The sequence below is a fragment of the Mrakia frigida genome (assembly GCF_051309035.1).
Source record: "Mrakia frigida strain ATCC 22029 unplaced genomic scaffold BDY24scaffold_19, whole genome shotgun sequence".
NCBI classification, from domain to species: Eukaryota; Fungi; Basidiomycota; class Tremellomycetes; order Cystofilobasidiales; family Mrakiaceae; genus Mrakia; species Mrakia frigida.
Genome location: NW_027481262.1, coordinates 400,394 through 420,191, shown reverse-complemented (window position 1 = coordinate 420,191; position 19,798 = coordinate 400,394). Strand labels below are relative to the sequence as shown.

General features: G+C 54.1%; 8 protein-coding genes across 8 annotated transcripts; 5 read left to right on the top strand and 3 right to left on the bottom strand.

Moving 5' to 3' along the window:
- Positions 1 to 1,894: 1,894 nt before the first annotated feature.
- On the top strand, positions 1,895 to 4,269 carry BDY24DRAFT_370775 (zinc-binding alcohol dehydrogenase family protein; the record flags this gene model as incomplete). The annotated part of the gene is made up of 13 exons (XM_076638126.1): positions 1,895 to 1,951; positions 2,069 to 2,158; positions 2,265 to 2,289; positions 2,400 to 2,512; positions 2,603 to 2,636; positions 2,767 to 2,909; positions 3,010 to 3,094; positions 3,220 to 3,329; positions 3,434 to 3,514; positions 3,600 to 3,721; positions 3,806 to 3,860; positions 3,964 to 4,110; positions 4,213 to 4,269. 13 exons carry the CDS (start codon positions 1,895 to 1,897, stop codon positions 4,267 to 4,269), a joined length of 1,119 nt encoding a protein of 372 aa, XP_076495822.1.
- Positions 4,270 to 5,419: 1,150 nt separating this feature from the next.
- BDY24DRAFT_352466 (FAD-binding domain-containing protein) lies at positions 5,420 to 8,755 on the top strand (the record flags this gene model as incomplete). Its single annotated transcript, XM_076637737.1, has 17 exons — positions 5,420 to 5,869; positions 6,095 to 6,254; positions 6,358 to 6,507; positions 6,672 to 6,758; positions 6,889 to 6,959; positions 7,032 to 7,100; positions 7,184 to 7,188; positions 7,251 to 7,339; positions 7,412 to 7,441; positions 7,521 to 7,631; positions 7,696 to 7,809; positions 7,887 to 8,050; positions 8,122 to 8,137; positions 8,216 to 8,335; positions 8,418 to 8,456; positions 8,543 to 8,599; positions 8,696 to 8,755. Exons 1-17 carry the CDS (start codon positions 5,481 to 5,483, stop codon positions 8,753 to 8,755), a joined length of 1,731 nt encoding a protein of 576 aa, XP_076495821.1. The 5' UTR covers positions 5,420 to 5,480.
- Positions 8,756 to 8,881: 126 nt separating this feature from the next.
- BDY24DRAFT_416033 (RCC1-like domain-containing protein) lies at positions 8,882 to 10,384 on the bottom strand (the record flags this gene model as incomplete). The annotated part of the gene is made up of 1 exon (XM_076643534.1): positions 8,882 to 10,384. One exon carries the CDS (start codon positions 10,382 to 10,384, stop codon positions 8,882 to 8,884), a length of 1,503 nt encoding a protein of 500 aa, XP_076495820.1.
- Positions 10,385 to 10,568: 184 nt separating this feature from the next.
- Positions 10,569 to 12,306, bottom strand: BDY24DRAFT_86948 (uncharacterized protein). Its single transcript, XM_076645203.1, has 3 exons — positions 12,089 to 12,306; positions 11,584 to 11,997; positions 10,569 to 11,491 (listed from the first exon to the last, which is right to left on the bottom strand). Exons 1-3 carry the CDS (start codon positions 12,131 to 12,133, stop codon positions 10,754 to 10,756), a joined length of 1,197 nt encoding a protein of 398 aa, XP_076495819.1. The 5' UTR covers positions 12,134 to 12,306; the 3' UTR covers positions 10,569 to 10,753.
- A 322-nt stretch (positions 12,307 to 12,628) lies between these two features.
- RPC19 (DNA-directed RNA polymerase core subunit RPC19) lies at positions 12,629 to 13,647 on the bottom strand. The gene is made up of 6 exons (XM_076640882.1): positions 13,549 to 13,647; positions 13,341 to 13,438; positions 13,217 to 13,243; positions 13,086 to 13,135; positions 12,877 to 12,970; positions 12,629 to 12,800 (listed from the first exon to the last, which is right to left on the bottom strand). Exons 1-6 carry the CDS (start codon positions 13,600 to 13,602, stop codon positions 12,698 to 12,700), a joined length of 426 nt encoding a protein of 141 aa, XP_076495818.1. The 5' UTR covers positions 13,603 to 13,647; the 3' UTR covers positions 12,629 to 12,697.
- Positions 13,648 to 13,894: 247 nt separating this feature from the next.
- BDY24DRAFT_416030 (SGNH/GDSL hydrolase family protein) lies at positions 13,895 to 16,694 on the top strand (the record flags this gene model as incomplete). The annotated part of the gene is made up of 15 exons (XM_076643533.1): positions 13,895 to 13,991; positions 14,085 to 14,157; positions 14,267 to 14,301; positions 14,469 to 14,537; positions 14,639 to 14,683; positions 14,770 to 14,876; positions 14,949 to 15,010; positions 15,092 to 15,212; positions 15,304 to 15,468; positions 15,630 to 15,821; positions 15,898 to 16,025; positions 16,112 to 16,211; positions 16,291 to 16,425; positions 16,493 to 16,601; positions 16,681 to 16,694. The coding sequence occupies 15 exons, from the start codon at positions 13,895 to 13,897 to the stop codon at positions 16,692 to 16,694; spliced, it is 1,452 nt and encodes a 483-aa protein (XP_076495817.1).
- Positions 16,695 to 16,819: 125 nt separating this feature from the next.
- BDY24DRAFT_416029 (uncharacterized protein) lies at positions 16,820 to 17,544 on the top strand (the record flags this gene model as incomplete). The annotated part of the gene is made up of 4 exons (XM_076643532.1): positions 16,820 to 16,890; positions 16,963 to 17,230; positions 17,348 to 17,433; positions 17,523 to 17,544. The coding sequence occupies 4 exons, from the start codon at positions 16,820 to 16,822 to the stop codon at positions 17,542 to 17,544; spliced, it is 447 nt and encodes a 148-aa protein (XP_076495816.1).
- A 526-nt stretch (positions 17,545 to 18,070) lies between these two features.
- On the top strand, positions 18,071 to 19,590 carry BDY24DRAFT_416028 (uncharacterized protein; the record flags this gene model as incomplete). The annotated part of the gene is made up of 3 exons (XM_076643531.1): positions 18,071 to 18,136; positions 18,237 to 18,671; positions 18,751 to 19,590. 3 exons carry the CDS (start codon positions 18,071 to 18,073, stop codon positions 19,588 to 19,590), a joined length of 1,341 nt encoding a protein of 446 aa, XP_076495815.1.
- Positions 19,591 to 19,798: the final 208 nt, after the last annotated feature.

The following is a 19,798-nucleotide window of genomic DNA, read 5'->3' as shown; positions in this document are numbered from 1 at the left end:
AGGAGAAGGGAAGTTGTCGAAGAAGGGTTCCGGGTCGACGATGAATCGACGAAAGTGAGGGTCGTGGATCGAGGCTTCTCCCCATCTGCGAAAATCAAAGAGGGCCTGAAGTCAGTCTTTGTCGATGAACGAATGCTCCGTCTCGTTGGAGGCTCGAGAACGAAAGGAGAAGAGTGAGGGAGAAAGGACGAACGGGCTTCGCGAGGGTTGGCAGAGGAGGCTGAGGAGGTGGTCGACGAGCAGATGATACAGATTAGTTGCTGCGTTTTCCATTAGGACCGCATTCACGAACAGAAGGAACAGGGAGGGGTTCAAATCGAAAAGGAAAGGCGACGAGGGCACGTCGTTCAACTTACAAACGGTAGACCGACCTCGTTCGAAGCGCTGCTAAGAAGTCGAGCGAGTCTGAGGAGGAAAAGTCGAGAGTCCGAAGTCCAAGAGGAGAGCAGAGCAGTTGCAAGCGATCTCAGGGCTTGAAGGAGGGAAGGAAGGGAAAGGTTTTGAGTCCAATTCCTTCCCTGAATCAAGGACGGGAAAGAGGAGGACAGTCAGAAAAGAGCTTCCGATCTTGAGCTTCAGGTGAAGGCGAGGGCAACCAGAGACAGACTACGTTATAGAGAGGGTCCTCTTTGATGAAGATCGAGTTCGAAGGAGAGTTGAAGAGGAGGAGGTGACGAGGGAGAGAGGGGAGGGGAGGAAGGGAGGGAGAAGAGATTGAGCTCGAGCTCGTCAAACCGAAGACGATCTTGAGGCGAAGTCGAGAGCAAGCGGGGATTGAAGGTCTGAGAGGTGACCTATGAAACAGATTATGTTGATTTCATGGGTTCAAATGCGAGGGCTGGCGGCGGAGGGAGGACGAGGATGAGATCGAGGGAGGGAGGGAGGGAGGGAAGGATGGGAGGGAGGGAGGAGCTCTCTTTCGACGCTCCTCGTCCACCAGGGTTCGAACGACATCGCTTCAACCCTCGAGATCACACTATCAGCATGTCGAGGTCCAAGTTAGACTCGGGTAGAAAGGTGTAAAGCGAGGTAGAAGGGGGTGGGATGGGTGTTGAAGGGGAGCTCGAAAGGGTGAGCTCATTTTCGACCTCGTCTCTCGTTTGACTTTCAACGGCCATCTCGACTGGAAAAAAGTTCATCTCGACGACAGCCCCACCTTTCTATATCTCTTCCGCCTTAGGACTATACAGCTTGGATACTACCATAGAAAGATTCATCGCCCCTGGAACCAAACGACCTCCCTCCTTCGACCTTCGAGCTCAACGTTCCTTCCCTCCCTTCTCCCCTTCGACCTCCCTCCCAAATCCACATCTCCCTCTCCAAATCCTCCAGGATCCTCTTCGAGTTCTCTGTTTCTGAGCAACGTACGAAAAAAAGAACGCGTCGCATCTTGATTTCTATTCGCTCGAAACTCTTCCGATCCAAACGGTTCAAACTCGACCTCCTCCTCCTCCGACGATCCTCCTCGCCTCTTCATTCTCTCTCTTCCCCTGTCCCTGCGTCGAAGATTCGGGTCTTCCAGCATACAGGTGAGACGATCTCTTCCTCTTCCTCGAAGAAGGAGTGAAAAAAACTGACTCCCTCGCTCTCTCTCTCTCTCTTTCCTCCTTCGCGTCGTCCGACCTTCCAGTCCCCTCCTCCTCACCCTCGTTTTTCTTCTCAGCAGGGACCACCTGATCTTCCCTTCTCCCCTTCTTCCTCCTGACAAGGAAACATATACAGCGTGATGCGACTGCGCAACCTCTCTCCCATCTGACCTATAAAAGCTTCTCTTCTCTTCTTCCTCCCAACACCCATCATCCCATCATCCCTCCCTCCCTCCTTCTCTCCTCCCAAACCTCATCCTCACCACCACACCACCATTCAAAACTTACTCAACTTCTTCTTCTCCAAAATGTCGATCCCTCAAAAGATGCAGACTCTCATCACCACCACCGACGGAAAGAACATCGTGAGCCTCTTCCTCGTTCTCGCTTCCTCTCTTCTCCCTTCCTCTCTTCTCCTCTTCGTCGTCGTCGAAACTGTCGAAGCTCACTTCGTTCCTTCTTACCCTCTCCTCGACCTCTAGGACGATGGATCCAACCTCAACGAAGTCCTCAAGGTTCAAGAGACCAACATCCCTGAGCTTCAGCAGTGGGAGGCCCTCGTCGAGATCCGAGTGAGTGCGAGCTTCTTTCCTCGTCGTCGTCGTGTTCCCTCCTTCCTTCTTCCCTTCGATCTCTACATCGGACTGACCCACTCGTCGCTCTTCCTCTTTCGTTAAGTACGTCTCTCTCGGTCCAGCGGACGGTGGGCCTTCCTTTCCTCTCTTCTTCTTCTTTTTCACCCTGTTCTTCGAGGTCGAACGCTGACTCCTTTCCCTCGTCTTCTTCCTCCCTCTTCCCCCTCCCTTCTCTCAGTCGCCTGCCTTCGAGTGCAAGACAAGAACTCTTCTCCCGGCTTCGATCTCGCTGGAGTCGTCGTGAAGGACAAGAGCGGAAAGTACAAGGAGGGAGATCGAGTCTTCGGAGTCGTGAGTCTCTCCTCTCCTCTCCTCTTCCTCTTCCTCTTTCGTTGAAGCATGGCAGGAAGAAACTGAAACGATCTTCTTTGATGCTTTCAGGTCTACGGAGGACTCGAGGGAACCATCAAGAACGGTTGGTCCTCTTTGTTTCCTTCCTTCCTCCTCCCTTCGATCTCGACGCGTCGCGCTGACCTGCTTCCCTCTTCTCCCTTTCCCTTTCCCTTCCCTCCCTCCCTCCCGCCTCTCTTCTCTCCCTCTTCTAGACAAGATCCGAAAGCAGTACGAGAACAACGGATCCTTCGCTACCTACGCCGTCGTTCACTCGGACATGCTCCTTCGAATCCCTGAGAACCAGTCGTTCGAGAAGGCTGCCGCTCTTCCCTTCTGCACCCTCACCGCCTACCAGGTCGGTCTCTCCTTCTCTCGCCTTCGAGTTCCCTTTCTCTCTTCGTTCTCCTCATTCGCGCTGACTCCCTCTTCTCTTTTTTTCTTCCCCTTCCTCGCAGGCCTTGTCTGAGAACTTCGGAAACTGGCCCGCTCAAGATCAAAAGCACCAACCCATCCTCATTGTCGGAGGAAGCACTCTCGTCGGTGAGTTTCGACGTTCCCTTCTTCTCTCTTCCATATCCTCTTCTCGAAACGAAAGACTGACTCTCGTTCCTCCCCTCGCCTTTCTTTCCTCCCCTCTCCTCGCCTTCCTTCGTCTCTTTTCGCAGGTCTCTCCGCCATTCAGCTCGCTCACCGACTCGGCTACCGAGTTCTCACCATCACCAGCCAGAATCACTTCGACCTCTGCAAGGAGTACGGTGCTGATCAGTGCTTCGACGTGAGTTTTTATCGTTCTTCTTTCTGTTCGAACGGGAAGACGACCCGGCCGAAGCTGACCTCGACCCCCTTCCTCTCTTCCCTCTCCCCTCTTCCCCTCTTCAGTTCAAGAACAACGACATCGACCGACAGATTCGAGATGCTACTCAGAACTCGTTGGCTTTTGCCATCGATGCCGTCGCTCAGGTTCGTCTCCTCTCTTCTTCTCTGACTCTTCCCTTCTTCACTCGATTCCTTCGCTGACTTGTTCCCTTCTCCTCACCCTCTCCAGAACAACTCGCTCACCGCCGCCTACAAGTCTCTCGGAAAGGACGGAGGAACGATCGTCACCCTCGTCGCTCGAGATCAGAAGGAGATCGGACAGGAGCGAGTTGAGGTCAAGCTCGTCATGAGGTGAGGTTGGATTCGGACGCGTCTTCCTTTTCTCTCTTCCCTCGCTGACCTCCTTCTTCTTCTTCTTCTTCTCCTCCCTCTCAGACTCCCTACCACTCTCTGGGGAACCGAAGCCACCTGGCACGGAAGGGACTTCAAGGTACGTCCATCCTTCCTCCCTTCCCTTCCCTTCCCTCCCACCTAGCTCTACTTCGACCTCGTCTGACTTCCTTCTTCCCTTTCTTTTCCCTTCGATCCCCCAGCCCACCAGCAACGAGCACTCCAACGTCAAGAACTTCCTCAAGGACTTCGAGAAGTGGATCCAGGAGGGGAACTACAAGGTTCTCCCTACCAAGGTCCAAGGGCGACAAGGTCTCGAGGGAGTTCTCGAGGCGATGGACCAGATCAGGGTCAGTCGTCGTTTCTCCCTCTTCTCTCTTCTTTTCCTTCCTTCTCCTCGCTGACCCTCTTCGTTCTTTCTTTCTCCGCTTTGGCTTCGGGGGATCCAACAGCAGCACCACCCCTCGGGAGTTCGAACCGTCGTTCAGATCCAGCAGGGCCAGCAGTGATTGATCGAGGGAGGAGTCCAACCCCGAGGGTTCTGCCTCGGATCATCCCTTCTTCGACTTGACGAGTAGCGTATTTTGGTTTCTTTGATTTCCTAACGATCTATCATGAATTTACCTTTGACAATTCAAAGAGACGGAAAGAAGAAAAAATGAAAAGGATGGATGAGGGGAAAGGGAGGAGATGCGACGCGTCGAAGCAAGCCGGGTTCTCGTTCCTTCCTCTTCCTTTCGAAAGAAAGTTTTCTTTCAAAGTCAACTTGCAGTCTGTGTGAGAGAGCATCGTGATCTCCTTATCGCTTCAGCTCCAGCCTGAACGATCAGCGAGGATGGTTGGGACGCGAGTTCGGACGCGGGAGATGTGAATCGTTTCGTTCCTCTCGACATCAAGCTGATCTTTCCTCTTTCACCTTAGACAATCCACCAATTATGAATCCACCTGCTACCTGCCTCACCTCGGACCGACAAGCCTCTCCCTCGTTTCGAAGCGTAAAAGAGCGAGCTCGCTCGTCTGTCCTTTCTTCTCACCACCCACCACGCCCTTCCTTCTACCCTTCCTTTCCTCAATGCCAACTCACCTCACCTTCAACCTTTGAACCTATACCTCAAGATGCTCAGATGTGTTTCCCCGATCCGTCTTTCCGTCACTCGACGAGTCCATAGCTCGACTGACCCTCCCCCCGTTGTTTTTTCTTTTCCTCACCGTCCTCTGTTCCCCTAAAGATCTGCTCTCTTAGCTCTCCTCACTCTCACATCCTTCGTCATCGCTGAGTATCCTCCTCTCTGTGCTGGGACTTACGGATCACCCGGATCTCAAGCGTCTCGTCGTAGCGTTCTCGTTTCATTTCGCCCGTTCCCTGCTGTTCTTGCCTATACCCCTCACTCTGATCTTGCGAATCACCTATATCTGTTGTTTTATACCCTACTGGCCGCTTCGTCTTCAACACTGCAGCGGCGAGGAGCCTAGGATCAAAGAGCCAGACGCGACGCGACGCGTCCTGTGACTGGACTCCCAATTCCGCCGCTCTCTCGGTCCTCATGGGCATCGAGCGGCTTCTCGAAGTTTCAAGCTCGCTGGAAAGAGGATCCGAGACGCAGAACAAAGCTTTTCCAAGGCTGAGAGTCTCGGCTTCTGAGTTGCGCCTGCAGCCGACGCCAGGGTGAAAGTTGGTCCTTCGCTCTTTCCCTCTCAACGAACACGACCGAATCTCAACATGTCCTACGTCTCTCCCACTCTTCGCCTAGCCAGGTCAACTATCAAGCCTCGATCTGTCCGATTCCCTTCCTCCTCCTCCTCAAAACGGTCCATCAACACCTCCTCCCCTTCTCCTCCCAAATCGTCGAGCTCGCCCTCGTCGTCCTCCTTCCCTCTCTCAACTCTCCTCGCTACCGGTTTCACAGCTTCAGCCCTCACCTACCTCGTCGCAAACCCTCCCCAACTCCTTCTCGATGTCTTTAACCCGATCCCAGAACCTCCCTTCATCTCTCCTCTATATGGAAGCGAGGAGGATTTCGAGAGCGCCATTCGAGAGCTCAAGAGCTTGTTCGAGCCACTGGGGAAGGATCAGGTCTCGACAGCTCCTGAAGAACTTCTCGGTCATGGGTGAGTGCTCGTTCCCTTCTCCTAGTCCTCGATTCCACCTGAATAGGAAAATCATGCCTCGAGAAGAGGAGGAAGAGGAGGGGTGATCGGTCAAGGTCGGAACATGGACCGAAGTTCCTTTCTTCCTTGGTTCTTCAGTCTTCAAGCTCAGAAGAGGGCTGAGAGCTTAGAAACAGGCAAAATCTGACCGCTTCCTCCTTCCTTGTTCACCTCGTCATCTACCAGATTCTCTCCAAACACCTACCATGCCCCTCGTATCCCAGCAGTCGTGACCTACCCGGAATCGACTGAGGACGTGGTCAAGATCGTCAAGATTGCAGCGAAGTACCGAATCCCTATGACTCCCTGGTCTGGAGGAACTTCTCTTGAGGGACATTTGACTGCTGTGAGTACCTTCTACGCTACTTTTCCGCTTCAAAGCTTCTCAAAGATCCCGAAGCGAGCTCGAGCTGATCCGCGTTTCCCTCCTCGATGTCCCTCCGAATTAGCCCTACGGAGGAATCAGCGTTGATCTGAGTCGGATGGATAAAATCCTCAGAGTTAATGTCGCCGATGGAGATGTGATCTGTCAGGCTGGAGTTGGGTGGGAAGATCTGAACGCTCATTTGAAGGAGGAGGGGATTCCGTTGTTTTTCCCTGTGAGTCTCTTCCTCCTTCCGTCTCTCTTCAATAGCCTTAGTATTTCACCATATCGTACTGGGTCTCTTCTTCGATACTTTCCCTGCTTGGAGCCAGGAGTTTCCCTCTAGACTGCTGCAGAAATTTGCGCTGACTCCTTTGTTTTCTTTTCCTCTTCAAACAGCTCGATCCTGGACCTGGAGCTTGCGTCGGTGGGATGATTGCTACGGGATGCTCTGGAACGAATGCTGTTCGGTATGGAACTGCTAAGGTGAGTGAGCTCTCGACTAAAGGAATACAGAGATGGGGGAGAATGACGAGCGAGCTCGAGGGCTGTCGTTTCCGACCGTCGTTGGTTCTGACTCCCGAGCCTACCTGTTAATCCCTCTTGGTATTCGCAGGCTGAGTGGTTCTTGAACGCTACCGTCGTTCTCCCTAGTGGAGAGGTCATCAAAACGAGGTCTCGAGCTCGGTTCGTCTCCTCTCTCGTTCCTCCGCCTCACAGCGTCGTTCCTTCGAAACTGACGCGTCTCTCCTTCCACAGAAAATCGTCAGCTGGATTCGACGTAACCAAGCTATTCATTGGAGCTGAGGGAACTCTGGGGATTGTCACGTTAGTTCCCTCTCACCCTGGCGTCTTATCTCGAGTCGAATCCGAACGCGTCTGACCGCTTTCCTCCTTCTTTCTTCGTACAGTGAGGGTTTGTCTGCTCATCTCGACTCGTCTTCCTTTCATAACACTAACTTGACGTACTTATCTCAGCCACCCTTCGTCTCGCACCTCTTCTGCCAACGACCGTCGCGATCTGCTCGTTCCCTGACGTTCAACGAGCAACCGAGGCTGTTCAGGAGGTACATCCTGTCTCTCGAGTTCGATCCAAAGCTCTTCAATCACTGATCTGAGATCTCCTTTTTTTCCGCCAGGTCCTGAACGCTGGAGTGCCCATCCAGTGTGTGAGTCGAGAGGACTGCGTCGAGTCGTTTTCCTTTTTCGGCTCGACTGAACCTTTCTTCGTTTTTGATTTTCCTTCAGGTCGAGCTCTGCGACACCACCATGATGAAGGCTATCAACCAAGCATCCCTTACCGATCAGCAGTACCCCAACCGAGACTCGATCTTCTTCAAGTTCCAGGGATCGCCAGGAGTGAGCTCAGACTTCTGCTTCACTCGATTCTCTCCTCTCGCTGACTGACTCTCTCTTTCCCCAGATGATCGCCGAAGCTTCGTCAATGGTCCGAGCCATCGTTCCCAAGCACGGTGGCGACGATATCCGATTCGCTGCTGATGCGGAGGAGTCCGCTGCGATCTGGAGAGGTCGAAAGGTTCGTCTTCTTCGACGCGTCGTTCGTTCTGCTTCCCTTCTTTCGTTCGCTGACGCCTTTTATCTTTGATCTTCCAGGTCTCGCACTGGAGTGTTATGGCTTTGAATCCGAAAGCCAAGAGTTGGTCGACCGACGTTTGCGTTCCAGCTTCTCAACTCCCTCGCCTCGTGAAGGAGACTCAGGAGGACCTGGCTCGATGTGGGCTCACGGCTGCGATTGTTGGACATGTTGGAGATGGAAAGTGAGTTCACGCTCTTCACGAATCATCTAGTGAAGTAAAACGTTCGAATTGACGTCTAACTTCGCTTCCAGCTTCCACACCGGAATCGTTCGTCGCGTCTCTCTTTCAGCTAAGTTGCTCGTTTCCCCCCGTCGTCCTGCTCACACCCCGTTCTTTCCCTCACAGCTCTTCGAGAACCAAGAACAGTACGAAATCGCCGACGGAGCCGTTCATCGAATGGTCGAGAGGGCGATCGCCCTCGACGGAACTTGCACGGGGGAGCACGGGGTGGGAGTTGGAAAGAAGGTGCGTCGCTATATCTATCCTGTGGCCGTCTCGTCTTTCTTTCTTTCTCGCTAACTCCAGTTCTTGAGTCCGAATTCTGTAGGAGTACCTCATCTCCGAACTGGGTCTCGGAACCGTTCAGGTTCGTCCGAGTCTCGACCTCTTCCCTTTCGTCGCGTCCCACCCACCCACTGTCCTTACTCTCCTCTCTTTCGTTCTTTCCTTCAGCTCATGAAACTCATCAAAGATACCATCGATCCTCAGGGGATTATGAACCCAGGCAAGGTGAGTCCTCCATCCTATCTCCCTTCTTCTTCCTTCGTTTCTCAACAGAGCGGAACTGACCCGTCCTGATTCCTCGTCTTCTCTCTCGCACCACAGCTCTACCCCGACGAGCTCGAGACCGAACACGTCGTAGCTACCTGGGGACCCAAGAAATAGTTATATATATCTATGCATGTGGTCTAAAATACACGACAAAGAAAAGCGAGAGCGAGCGAGTGAGCGAAAGAATTTGTCGACACCTCGAAACACACGCCCCGGCCAATCCCTCCCTCCTCCATCCCATCAACTCCTCTCCACCAAAACCCAACTCGTCCCGTTCCCAGCCCAACACTCTACCACCTGCCCCCCTCTCCGCTCCACCTCCTCCTTCGAGCTCGAACTGGAACTGAAACTCGAACTCGGCCAAACCCTCCTCAACCCCTCCTTCTCCTCCCAATTCTCCGTCCCTCCATCGCCCATGTTCCCATGCTCGTTCCAACCCCAGCCCCAAACCTCCTTCACTCCCTCTTTCTCCTGCGGGATCCAGAGGGAGACCAAGACGTGTTCCGATCCGGCTCTCAGCGTCGGGGAGGTCGCGTTCGGAGGGAGGGTGAGGAGGGTAGGTTGTTTGGTAGAAGAGGAAGATTTGGATTTGGAGTAGGAGAGGATAGATGGAAGTGATTCGGTGGTGGTGGTGGTGGTGCTGGTGGAGAGGAGGAGGATGGAGGAGGACCAGGTAGCTGCGATTTGGAGGATGTTCGACGAAGGAGGAGGAGAACAGGACGCGTCGTGGAGGGAAGGAAGGGAGATTTGAGTTGCTGGGTTTGTGGAACGTCCTAGGATTTGGAGTTGAGAACAAGAGGGGTTAAACGTGTGATTGAGGATGAGGGTATGATGAAGTCCCAAGGCGAGTTGAGGGACGGCACCGAGGGCGAGGGAAGGAGAGGAAGGGAGGAGGAGGAGAGGTGTTGGGACGAGGACGACTGCTGGAGGAGGAGGAGTGGATCCGTTGGCACTGGAAGAGACGAGAGGTGGCAAGGTCGATAGGGGAGAAGAAGAGAGTTGACCATGACGAGCTGCTCCCCATCCTACGAGTCGCTGCTGGTTCGAGCGTTCGTTGACCTTTCCGAGGAGGAGGAGGAGGAGGTGCCTCGGTCCTGAAACCAGATCTACAGTCCTTTCGTCTCGAAAGACGTGCCACGAGAACTTCTCTTCTCCATCTGAGCGTCCTCGTCGACCGTTCCCGAGTTCGGCAAAGTCGTTGGTCCCCATGGCGAGGAGGAGATCCGGAGGAGGAGAAGGGAGGGAGGAGGAGGAGGAAGTTGAGCTCGACTTTGAGCGAAGGATGGACGAGAAAGCGATGAAGGTGGTGGTCCATGAAGCTGCGATTTTAATGGGTTGGTAGTCGTATCCTCCTTCTCCTGAATCCAAGCCGACCATCAACTCGGGAGGGAAGGGAGGAAGCTTCAACCTGCGAAACCCTCCCTCCCCTCCTTCTTCTTCATCGTGTTCTTTCTCTTCCATGCCCAGCTGCCCTCTCTCTCCATCCCCACATCCCCAGACCTCCCTATCACCTCCACTTCTCTCGAGAAGGCAAGTCGTGTGGTTGGCTCCGAACGCGAGCTGGACGATGGAGCGTGTTCCAGGAGGAGGGAAGGAGGAGACGTTGAGCTCGGTCGTCGACGACGAGGAAGCGGAGACGCAAGGAAGAAAGACGTGCGAGTCTTCCTGTTGAGAGTGGGAGAGTTGATTCTGAGCGTTCGATCCTGAGGAGAAGAGGACGAGGCAAGGGGGAGGAGAGGCCATTCGGTTCGTTGGAGTTTGGGCAGGGAGGAGACAGAAGAGGAAAGGGAGAAAAGAGCACCTCGCTTGGATTTTTGAGGTTTATTGTTCTTTTTTTACATCCTGCTCTCCCGCTTTTACTGCCTTATTTAGGTTTGCTATAGTCTATCATACCTCTTGACCGAATGAGGCAAGATGAACGCTGAAAAGCTTCAGGCACGGACAAAAGAGCCCTCGCGACGCGTCTCGTCTCCTCCCTCTCCCTTTGCTCCTCCTCTCTCTCTCTTCTTCCCTCCTTCCTTTCTTCAAACCCAATCCAGATTCGTCAAATCGTCAAATCATTTTTCTTCAACTCCCAACTTTCATCCAGCCCTAAACTCCATCCTCATCCTCTCACCGTCCCCAACCCAACCTCCTCACCACCTCCCACCCCAACCACCCCACCGCCACCACCTCCATCCCACACCCGGTCCAAATAATCATCCGACCCAATTCGTTCCATTCCCACTGCTGAACGCGCTGAAGCGTCCCGCCGGGACCTTGCTGGACGAGGTAGACGGTTGCGACGAGTCCGAGGAGGAGGAGTCCGAGGAGGAAAGGACCTGTACTGGAGGACAGAATTCGAGTCCAGAACGGGGAGAGTCGGAAGGGAGGAGGAGAAGAGGAGGTGGTGGTGGGGAGAAGGAGGGGGTCGAGCGGTGAGGAGATCATGGGTGGTCGGACTCGGACTTGTCGTTCGTTTGGAGGCGAGGGGAGGAAAGAGTTCGTAGTATCCATCTTCGAAGAAACAAGGTCGTCGTACTTGTACTCGTACTCATCGGCGAATCCAACAGTGATCGTTCCTCCTTTCGTACTGAGGAAAGCCTCGTCCAGCCGGCCGTCCGACGACGCGTCGTACTCGCTCTCTCCTTCGTCGAACCTCCCGATGAAGCCCTGGGTATTGGAAAGCAGGGTGTAGGTTGCTTGAACTTCAGGGGAGAGGATGAGATGCGAGGGGAAGGAAGAAGATGAGGCTTGATGGTGATGATGGGTGAGATGACCTCGGAAGTTGCGAGGGAGGAGAAGACGGAGGGATCCGAACGTGGAGGTTAGAGAGAGGGAGAGGGGAAGGGTTGGCGGGTGACGGTGTAGCTGTTCGGTGTAGAAAACAAGAGAAGGGCGAGGGAGGAGGTCAGAAACGGGAAAAGAGGAAAGAAGAGAAAGCGAAGCGAACGAAGACTCACAATCTCGACGTCGACTTTGCCCTCCCCTCTTCTCTCCGGTCGACTTCCAAAGACCAACCTCACAGGTGATCTTCCCTCGTCCGTCCCTCTCCCAACTATTCCAACAACAACCTTCACCTGTCCCCTCTCAGACCAGAACAACCCGTTCACTCTCTTCCCGTTGTTCTCCGCCGATCCTAGGTTCGGAAGCAGCAAAGCTTCCGGAACAGGTCTTGACAGATCAAAAAGATGCGTGTGGTAGATGGGAGTTGAACCTGAGGTGCAGTGGTGGTAACGAGAAGAGCGAGGGGCCCGGAGGAGGAGGGAGGGGAGAGGAGGAGCTGGAGGTGGTGCAGAGGGAGAAATCAAGAGGGTCGAAGCGAGAGGACGAGGAGGGAGGGAGTCGGAGTAGGAAGGTGGGGAACCGGTGGGGATCTGGTGGAACGAAAAAGAGTCAGCGCCTGAGGGAAGGGGAAGGAAGAAGGGAGGGAGAGACAGAGGGAGAGAGAGAAGAAAAGAGACGAACCGCGGAGGACGAAGAGACGTTGGAGTCTTGAGGAGAAAGAGTCATTTGAGCTTTTTCGTAGTCGAGGGGAATCGGTCCAGGTTTCGATCGTTTGGGAAGGCTGAGCGATGATGAACGTTGGGAGGCGAAAGGGAGGAAGCGAAAAGAAAAACCTCCACGTCGTCGTCCCTTCGAGCTCGAACCCCTCCCACGCCCGGGTCACTGTACGTCTCTCCTCTCGTCCCTGGAAAGAGAAACCCCTCGGCCTCGGAGATTACACACGATCATCTGAAAGAAGGACCGAAGCAGATCTGAACATGCGTGGGTAAGACAGAGGACCAACCGGAACTCGACGCGTCGCTGATCTCTCCTGTCTCGCTCGTTCCTCCTGCTCCTCCTCCTCAATGACTTCTTCGCTTCACAGCCAAAGCACTCTAGGTCTGTCCCTGAAAAGAGAAACCACGGGAACGAGACCAGCAGCCGTCCCACCACCAGCTCTCTCCTCTCCTCCGTTCGTCTCTCGTTTCCGAACCCAACCGACCACCTTTCGTCGATAAGAAGGGAAGGAGCGTACAACATACATCTCGAGCCTATCCTACACACCTATCCTCAACCCAAACCCCCCTCAATCTAGATCTCCATCTCTCCAGCCTTCGCCTCCTCTCGTTCACGAATGATTCGCTCGACCTCCGCTTGAACGTCGACGTCCTGAACGGCAGTGTATTCCTCCGAGCTGGTGCGACAAACCCAGCACGATCAGCTAAGGGTGCCGAGACGGAAGAGAAGGGGGAAAGGAGGAAGGAACTCACTCTAACGAGTCCTTGTAGGAATCCTGGATGGCGCCGAGGAGGTTTCGGAGGTCGTCGAGAGCTTTGAGGAGGCATTCGAGAGCGGACTTCTTGCCTGATGAATCCGAGAGCGTGGTGAGAGGAAGAGTGGGACAGGGAGAGTAAGCTGTGGAGCTCAGGTAGAGCCTGGGTTCAGAGGGAAGAGGCGGAAAGGATGGATCGAGACGCACCGTACATCTGAATTCGAAGGTGAAACTTGGCTTCTGATGGATGAGGCATGCTAGAAGGACGAACGATGGAAGCGCAAGTCAGTGTCTGCAACGATGGAAGACGCGCTCTCATAAGAAACCCAGAAACGAACCTGTATCCACAGAACTCAACGTCGGGGCTGAGGAAAAGAGGCGAAGGTGAAAGGAAGGGAGGGAAGGGAGAGGTCAGCTTCAACCCTCCTTCGAAAGCTCAAACAGAACCTCATCTGAGCTCACTTCTTCATAACCATCCACCTCAGTGCGTTCCCGAGAGTGTGATCCTCGTCCTTGATGTTGAACGTAGCAGCTGTCAGTCCGGGCGTGGCACCGTCGAGCTGAAGGAGAAGAAGGGAAGGAAGGAAGAAAAGGTCAGCTCGAAGCTTTCTCCTTCGACGAGCTCGTGAGGTGGACGGAAGTAGAATCCAGCGGGAGAGGAGGTGCTCACGATGACGATCTTTTCAGGGTCGTAACCGAGGGCAGGGGCAGCGTCGTCGGACATGATTTTGGGAAGGGAGAAAGGAGGAAGAAGAGGGTGCCGGTTGGTGGTCAGCTCGACGAGTTGAAGGAGCAACGAATTTGGTTAGTCGCGCAGTGGTTTGTTTTTCTGACTTGAGAAGATCTTCTTGAGAAACGAGTCTGATCTTATCTGAATGTAGAGACTGGGAAACAGATCAATCTGCATTTTTTTTCCTAGCTCGTTGCACCAGCAGCCGTCGTCGAGCCCTTCTTTCGAGCTCGACCGCTCGTCACCTCTCCCTCCTCCCTCCCTCCCAAACAATCACCTCCTCAAAATGGTCTCCCTCCCCTCCTTCTTCTCCTCCCCCTATACCCTCCTCCCAAGCTCTCAAGACGTCCAAGGCTTCAAAACCCGGGCGAAAGCCGCTCCTCGTTCGCTGTGGTGGTTCGGAGGTGTTCAAGTCGCTCTCCTCCTTCTCTTCTCTTATCTCTTCTCCTCCCCTCCTCTCCCTCCTCCTGACCTAGCATCATCGGAGTGGGAAGGGTTCGACGAAGTCTGCAACGGGAAGTTTGGGAGATACGTTTGCGAGACCTATTCGTGAGTTTCAGCGGTCGCAAACACGGCGAAGGGAGGGCGGAGGAAGGAAACGTCGAGCTCACCAAACCGACTTGGCCTCCCGTTCGTTTCGACGCGTCCGGACGAACAGACCTCACAACGTCAAGCTGTCTAGGTCCTACGAGGGTATGTCCTTCGATTCTCTAACTTTCCAGCTCTTCAAAACCAGCTTGGAGGGAAGAGAGGAGCACTTGAGGTTGAGCTGTCACTCGGCTCTCAGCCCTCCTCTCCAACCGGTCGACATCTCTCTGTAGCTCTCACTCACCCTCAGTGTCTTCTTCTTCACTTTCCAGGCTCTGGGACACGTTTCAGAGAGGTCTTTCGTCGGGTTGAGCAGGAGAACGCTCCTCTACGCATAGCAGGTGAGCTCTCGGTCGGATGTCTTGCTTGTCTCCGACAACGTCTCCCTCTCTCCTTCCGTCTCGTCGACTTATTTTACTTCCATCTTATCTTCCTCCTCAAGCTCTCGGTGGAAGTGTAACAAGAGGTCACGGAATTGGATCACCAGGTTCGCAGAATCCCTCAGCTCTCGAAACACTCGTTGAGAATCTCGACGCGTCGCTGACTGTCGACTCTTGCTCTCTCCCTGCTCAGATCAAATCTGGATCTCAAAGGTCTTCGAAGCTCTCAGCGAAGCACATCCTCATCCTCAGAACTCGTTACGGAACGCTGCTATCCCTGCTGTTGGGAGTCGGTTCTTCGTGAGTCTCTTTTTCGACCTTCGGTTCGGCGACGAAGCGCTCAATCAAGTCCATTCTTCCTTTGTCCCAAAGGCTGCCTGCTTGGAGAACGAAATCAAGAAGAACGAGGTAGACATCATTTTCTTGGAACACGGGTGCGTTATCGCTCTCTCTCCGACATGTCGGATGGAGGAAAAGAAGCTCATTTCTCGTTCAACGCGTTCTTTCTTTTCCAGCATCAACGACATGTTCGGCCACGATGCAGCTTTATCCATGGAGGACCTTGTTCGAGGACTGATGGATCTTCCTCAAAGACCTGCAGTCCTGCTAGCTCGACCTCTCGGACTGGGAGCTGAGGTGAGTCGCGTCGTCCAATTTCTCTCTCTCCTTTTCGTCGAATCCCATTTGTTCTTTTCTTGTATTACTGACTCTGAGTCCTGACCTACAGATGATTGCCAACGGTGGAGACGAGCATCTTACCGTCGCCTCTTACTACGACGTGCCAACGATCTCTCTCCGTCCAGTCATTCTTCCTCTCCTCACTCGAGCGAAGGGCGAGAGGGACCACGATTTCTACGTGAACAACGGCTGGGGATACCCTGATACCAGGCATGTGAGTGACCTTGGATGTCGTAGAAGAGAGACGAGTGGTCGAGAAGAACGGGTAGGGCGTGTTGAAGGTGAAGGGACCCGGAAGCTCGACTCGACTAGCTCGCACCTCACTCGGAGGTTCCGTAAGCTGACGCCTTCTCACTCTCGTTCTTCTCCCTAAAGATCAACTCGATGTCTCACCACGCCCTCGGAGACTTCGTGTCCAGCTACGTTCTCGAACAGTTCGCCATCGCGTCTCGTCAACTCGAGAAGCTTCGTTTGACCGGTCGCGAGGACTGGAAGAAGCCGTTTGGGATGAACCAGGAGGGAGTTCAGGTTTGGGGAGGTCCCGAAGGCTTGGGTGATGTACCGAAGGTGAGTCCGGTCTTTCCAGACTCTCGAGTCCTCGTCTTCTAGCCTGACCGACGCGTCGTTTCGCATCACTCTCCAGCTTCGACTGTTCTCCAAATACGAACCCAAGATCGATGTCGCTCCGGTGAACAGTCAGTGTCTCACTATGGACGAGGGGGAGTTCGTTTCGAATCCTCTCCTTCCCTCTCTGAGCACGAATGAAGGATGGTACGTTTTCGTCCCTCTGACCTCGCGTCTTCTCTCACACGCCTTTCATCCTCCTGACGTCTCTTTCTCTCCTTCGTTTTTTTCAGGTCTCGACTAACTCCTGAGAACACTCCCGACAAGACCTACCTATGGGCCGAGAATCCTGGATCGACCTTCACCGTTGAGCTCGAGGTGTCGTCGGGAAAGGTTCGTTCATCTCTGTCTCTCCTCCTACCTTTTCGTTCCCATCTTCCGTCAGACTGATCAGCTTCTTCGCTCACTCTAGGTCGAAATCTACTATCTTCGAGCCGGTCCCAAGGAGTACAAGCTCGGCTCCGTCGAATGCTGGATCGACGACGACACCGAGAACAAGAAGAGGTTCGATGGCTGGTGGTGGGATGGAATGCCTCATGTGGGACAGGTGAGTGACTCTTTCTCCTACACGTAGTTGCTATTCCTTACTGACCTTCTTTGGTTCGCTCACAAAGTTCGGAGTCGTCGGTGAGAACGTCTCCCCCGGAAAGCACACGTTAACATGCGAGTTGATGGAGGAAACAGCAAACCCAAATGGAGGAACGGAATTTAGGATCATCTCGGGTGAGTTTTTGTCTTTCCTGAAGCTTTCGAGCAGAGACAGGAACGAAGAAGGCTGACTCTGGTTCTGATCGCGTCGCAGTGGTCGCACTCTGATTCGAGGCTGGTCCTCGTCAGATCTTTGGAATTGTTTATTCAGTGGAATAGCTTACTATACTATCATCTTGGAATGCATTCTTGTAGGAGACCAGATCTCAGAGCCCGAAGAGGGAGGTCTTTGGATGGAGTCGACCTTCGCGACGCGGCCTCGATCAGCAACGAAAGCTCGCCTATCACCTCCTCAACGCACCAGGTTGGAGCAAAAGCCAGCGAGAAGCTATCTTTGAGACGTATCTGACTGATCTTTCGCTTCTGCCTCTTGCAGCCTCGGTCCAGCAGCCTTCTCTCGACTCCTCCTCCCTCTCCTCCTCGACAAGCCTCTCCCCTCGTCCTCCTCTCTCGCGGCTCGAGGCTCCCTCATATTCACTGGAGCCACCGCCTCAAGGAAAGGAAGTTCCAAGTTCGGAGCCTTCGCTGTGGGCAAATTTGGTCTCTCCGCTTTGGCCCAGTCGCTCGCAAGAGAGTTTGGACCTGAAGGAATCCACGTCGCTCACGTCGTGCTTGATGGGGTTCTTGGGAAGGATTCAGAAAGCGTACGTTACTCCCTTTTAGTTCCTAGTTGAGTACTGGGCTTGTTTCTACGAGGGAGCCGAGCGAGTTCCTGACCGCGTCGCTTCCCATCGTCCACACCCTCCCTTTCTTGCTTGCAGAGGATCAACCCCGACTCCATCGCTTCTTCGTTCGTCTACCTTCACAACCAAGATCGAACTGCCTTCACGTTCGAGCTCGATCTCAGGTTCGTACAGATCCTTTCGGCCCTTCGATCTCGTTCGAACGATCTCTCTCTCTCTCTTCGCTGAACTTGGTTCTTCGTTGTCGCTTCAGACCGGCTTCGGAGCGCTTTTAGGAGAACTCGGTCTCGTTTCTTCTGATCCATCACCCGAACGATCTCATGAGCGCTTTGTACTGTAACCGTTCTGTCGCGACGCGTCGACCCTTCCCTTCGACGCAGAACGGGGAGAGGGAGAAGCTTCAGGTCTCCTTCACGGTCCATGTATCTTCTTCTTTCTGATTCGTCTTATCATCAACGTACGCACCATCTCCCAGCTTCGAACCCTCGCTCTTCGGTCGTCAAGACGACGCTGAACCTCCGAGCTCACCCTTTCCCCTCCTCCTTCCCTCTCCTTCTCCTCTTCCCCCAACGTCCTTCTCACCCACCCTCGCAGAGATGATAGAAATCACAGCAGACCTTTCTTTGGACTGCTCTTCATCGATACCCTTTTTTTGGCAGGAAAACAGGATACAGGTCGATAAGACCGCGCGGGGAGGAAGGCTAAGCGAGCTCGCTTCTTCCCTTCCTCCCTTTGTCCTTCGACATCCATCCTCGCTCTACTCGCATCGACGAAATCTCTAGCTGGCTCTAATCTCTACTCATGCTCCTCGACGACAAGGAAGAGATGACATGTTCTCCTCAAGACTCCATCATCTCTGCATCCTCGGTTCGTCCTCTTGACGGCGCCCTCCTCTCTCCCCTTCCTTCATGCCTTCTCGCTCAATGACTGACCCACTTTGACCCACCCAACATCTCTTCCTCCACAGATTCCCTGTGGCTCCCCACCGTCCTACTCGGACTGCCTCCCTCTTCGTCCTCTCGCTCTTCCTCCCTCAACTCTCCTCTCCTCTAGGCTACCTCTCCCTTCCCTCCTCCTCCACGCCCCTCGGTCCTCCCACTACTCTCATTGCACCACAGGTCCCACCCCTATCTACCACACCCACGTCTTCGACCTGTCTAGATCCATCCCGGAAGCTTTGCTTCCGAAACTAGAAGATAGACCGGAAGCAGTCAAAGCGGCGGAGGAGAACGCCGGGAAGAGAGCGAACGGGTTGTTTTGGTCCGAGAGAGGCGAGGTCAAGGTCGTTGCTGGGGTCGTCAGCGGCACAGGAGTGCGGAGGACGGATAAGACTTCACCTGTAAAGTTGATTTTTGGGAGTGAGGCGGAGAGGAGAGGGGAGGGAGAGGTTGAGGTCAAGATTGTGAGTCTCGTCGCTCGCTTGTCCATCTCTCTTCTTCCCGTTTTCTGATCCCTCCCCCTTTTCTTGTTATTCTTCTCAGCTATACCGTCATCCTCCAACCCTCCCTATCTCCATATCGCTCACCTCAACTTTCGGTTCCCTCCATCTCCTCCTCCCTCGAAACTTCCGAGGTCACCTCACTCATCTTTTCGTCGACCAGCATCATCACCAACCCTCCTCTTCATCCCTTGCCTCTCCATCCTCGCCTTCACCTCTCAACCTCTCTCCTGAGATCCAAGCACTCTACACCCCGCTCTCCAACACCCAGGGTTTCATCGGGAGCTTCGAGGGAGAAGGCGGAAACGACGACGCGTCTGAGTCCCTCTCTCTCGAAGGGCTGGACGAGGCTTTCCTCAGTACGGGAGGAGGAACGATCACTGTTGGATTTGCAGAGGACGACCAGGATATATCAGAGGCGGATACGAAGGAGCTCGTCCATCAAACCGACCCTCCGCCAACCCAAGACGAGCGATCCCTTTCCTCAGCTCTCGACTCCCTTACCACCTCCTCCACCACCACCTCTCAACCGTCTCCCTTCCCCCGATTCCTCTCCGAAATAGGATACACCACCCTTCTAGGTCCCCTTCTCCTCGCCTTCCTCCTTCTCCTCTTCCTCTCCACCATCTACCTTCTTCAACACGGTCCTGTCGAAACCCTCCGAGACGTCGTCCATCGTTGGAACTGGAACGAGCTGGGACGAACCCTTGGCTCTGCTGGGCTGGTTTTGGTCGCCGGGGTCGTGGGCTGGGCGGGTTGGTTGATTGCAGTGGAAAACATGGGGTTGGGTTGGGAGGTGCCGGAGGAGGTTGGGTTTGTGCTGAAGAGGTTGGGTGGCGGGTGGTGGGAGGAGGAGAGAGGGTGGGGTGGCGTTCGGCTTTGATTGTAGATCTCGAGTGGTTAGCGATCGATGATGATGATTTTGCCGAACTGAAGCAGAGAGGGAGAGGGAGGGAGTGAACAGAGGGAACGAACGAGACGCGTCCCGACGCTCAGACTCAACCTGTTTTGCCCTTCAGACTGCCACTTTGCCATCTCCCGAACCACAGCTCTGGTGTGTCGATATAGAGAAAACACGGACGAAGCTTCGG

Excerpts from the sequence above, each read along its gene's own strand:
- RPC19 (XM_076640882.1), bottom strand. The coding sequence starts at position 13,602 with ATGTCCGACGACGCTGCCCCTGCCCTCGGTTACGACCCTGAAAAGATC. Across the intron at positions 13,439-13,548 it reads ACCCTGAAAAGATCGTCATC|CTCGACGGTGCCACGCCCGG; the intron begins GTGAGCACCTCC and ends CTTCTCCTTCAG. Across the intron at positions 13,244-13,340 it reads AGGTGGATGGTTATGAAGAA|CCCCGACGTTGAGTTCTGTG; the intron begins GTGAGCTCAGAT and ends TCTTTTCCTCAG.
- BDY24DRAFT_86948 (XM_076645203.1), bottom strand. The coding sequence starts at position 12,133 with ATGACTCTTTCTCCTCAAGACTCCAACGTCTCTTCGTCCTCCGCG. Across the intron at positions 11,998-12,088 it reads ACGTCTCTTCGTCCTCCGCG|ATCCCCACCGGTTCCCCACC; the intron begins GTTCGTCTCTTT and ends TCGTTCCACCAG. Across the intron at positions 11,492-11,583 it reads GCAAAGTCGACGTCGAGATT|CTACACCGTCACCCGCCAAC; the intron begins GTGAGTCTTCGT and ends TACACCGAACAG.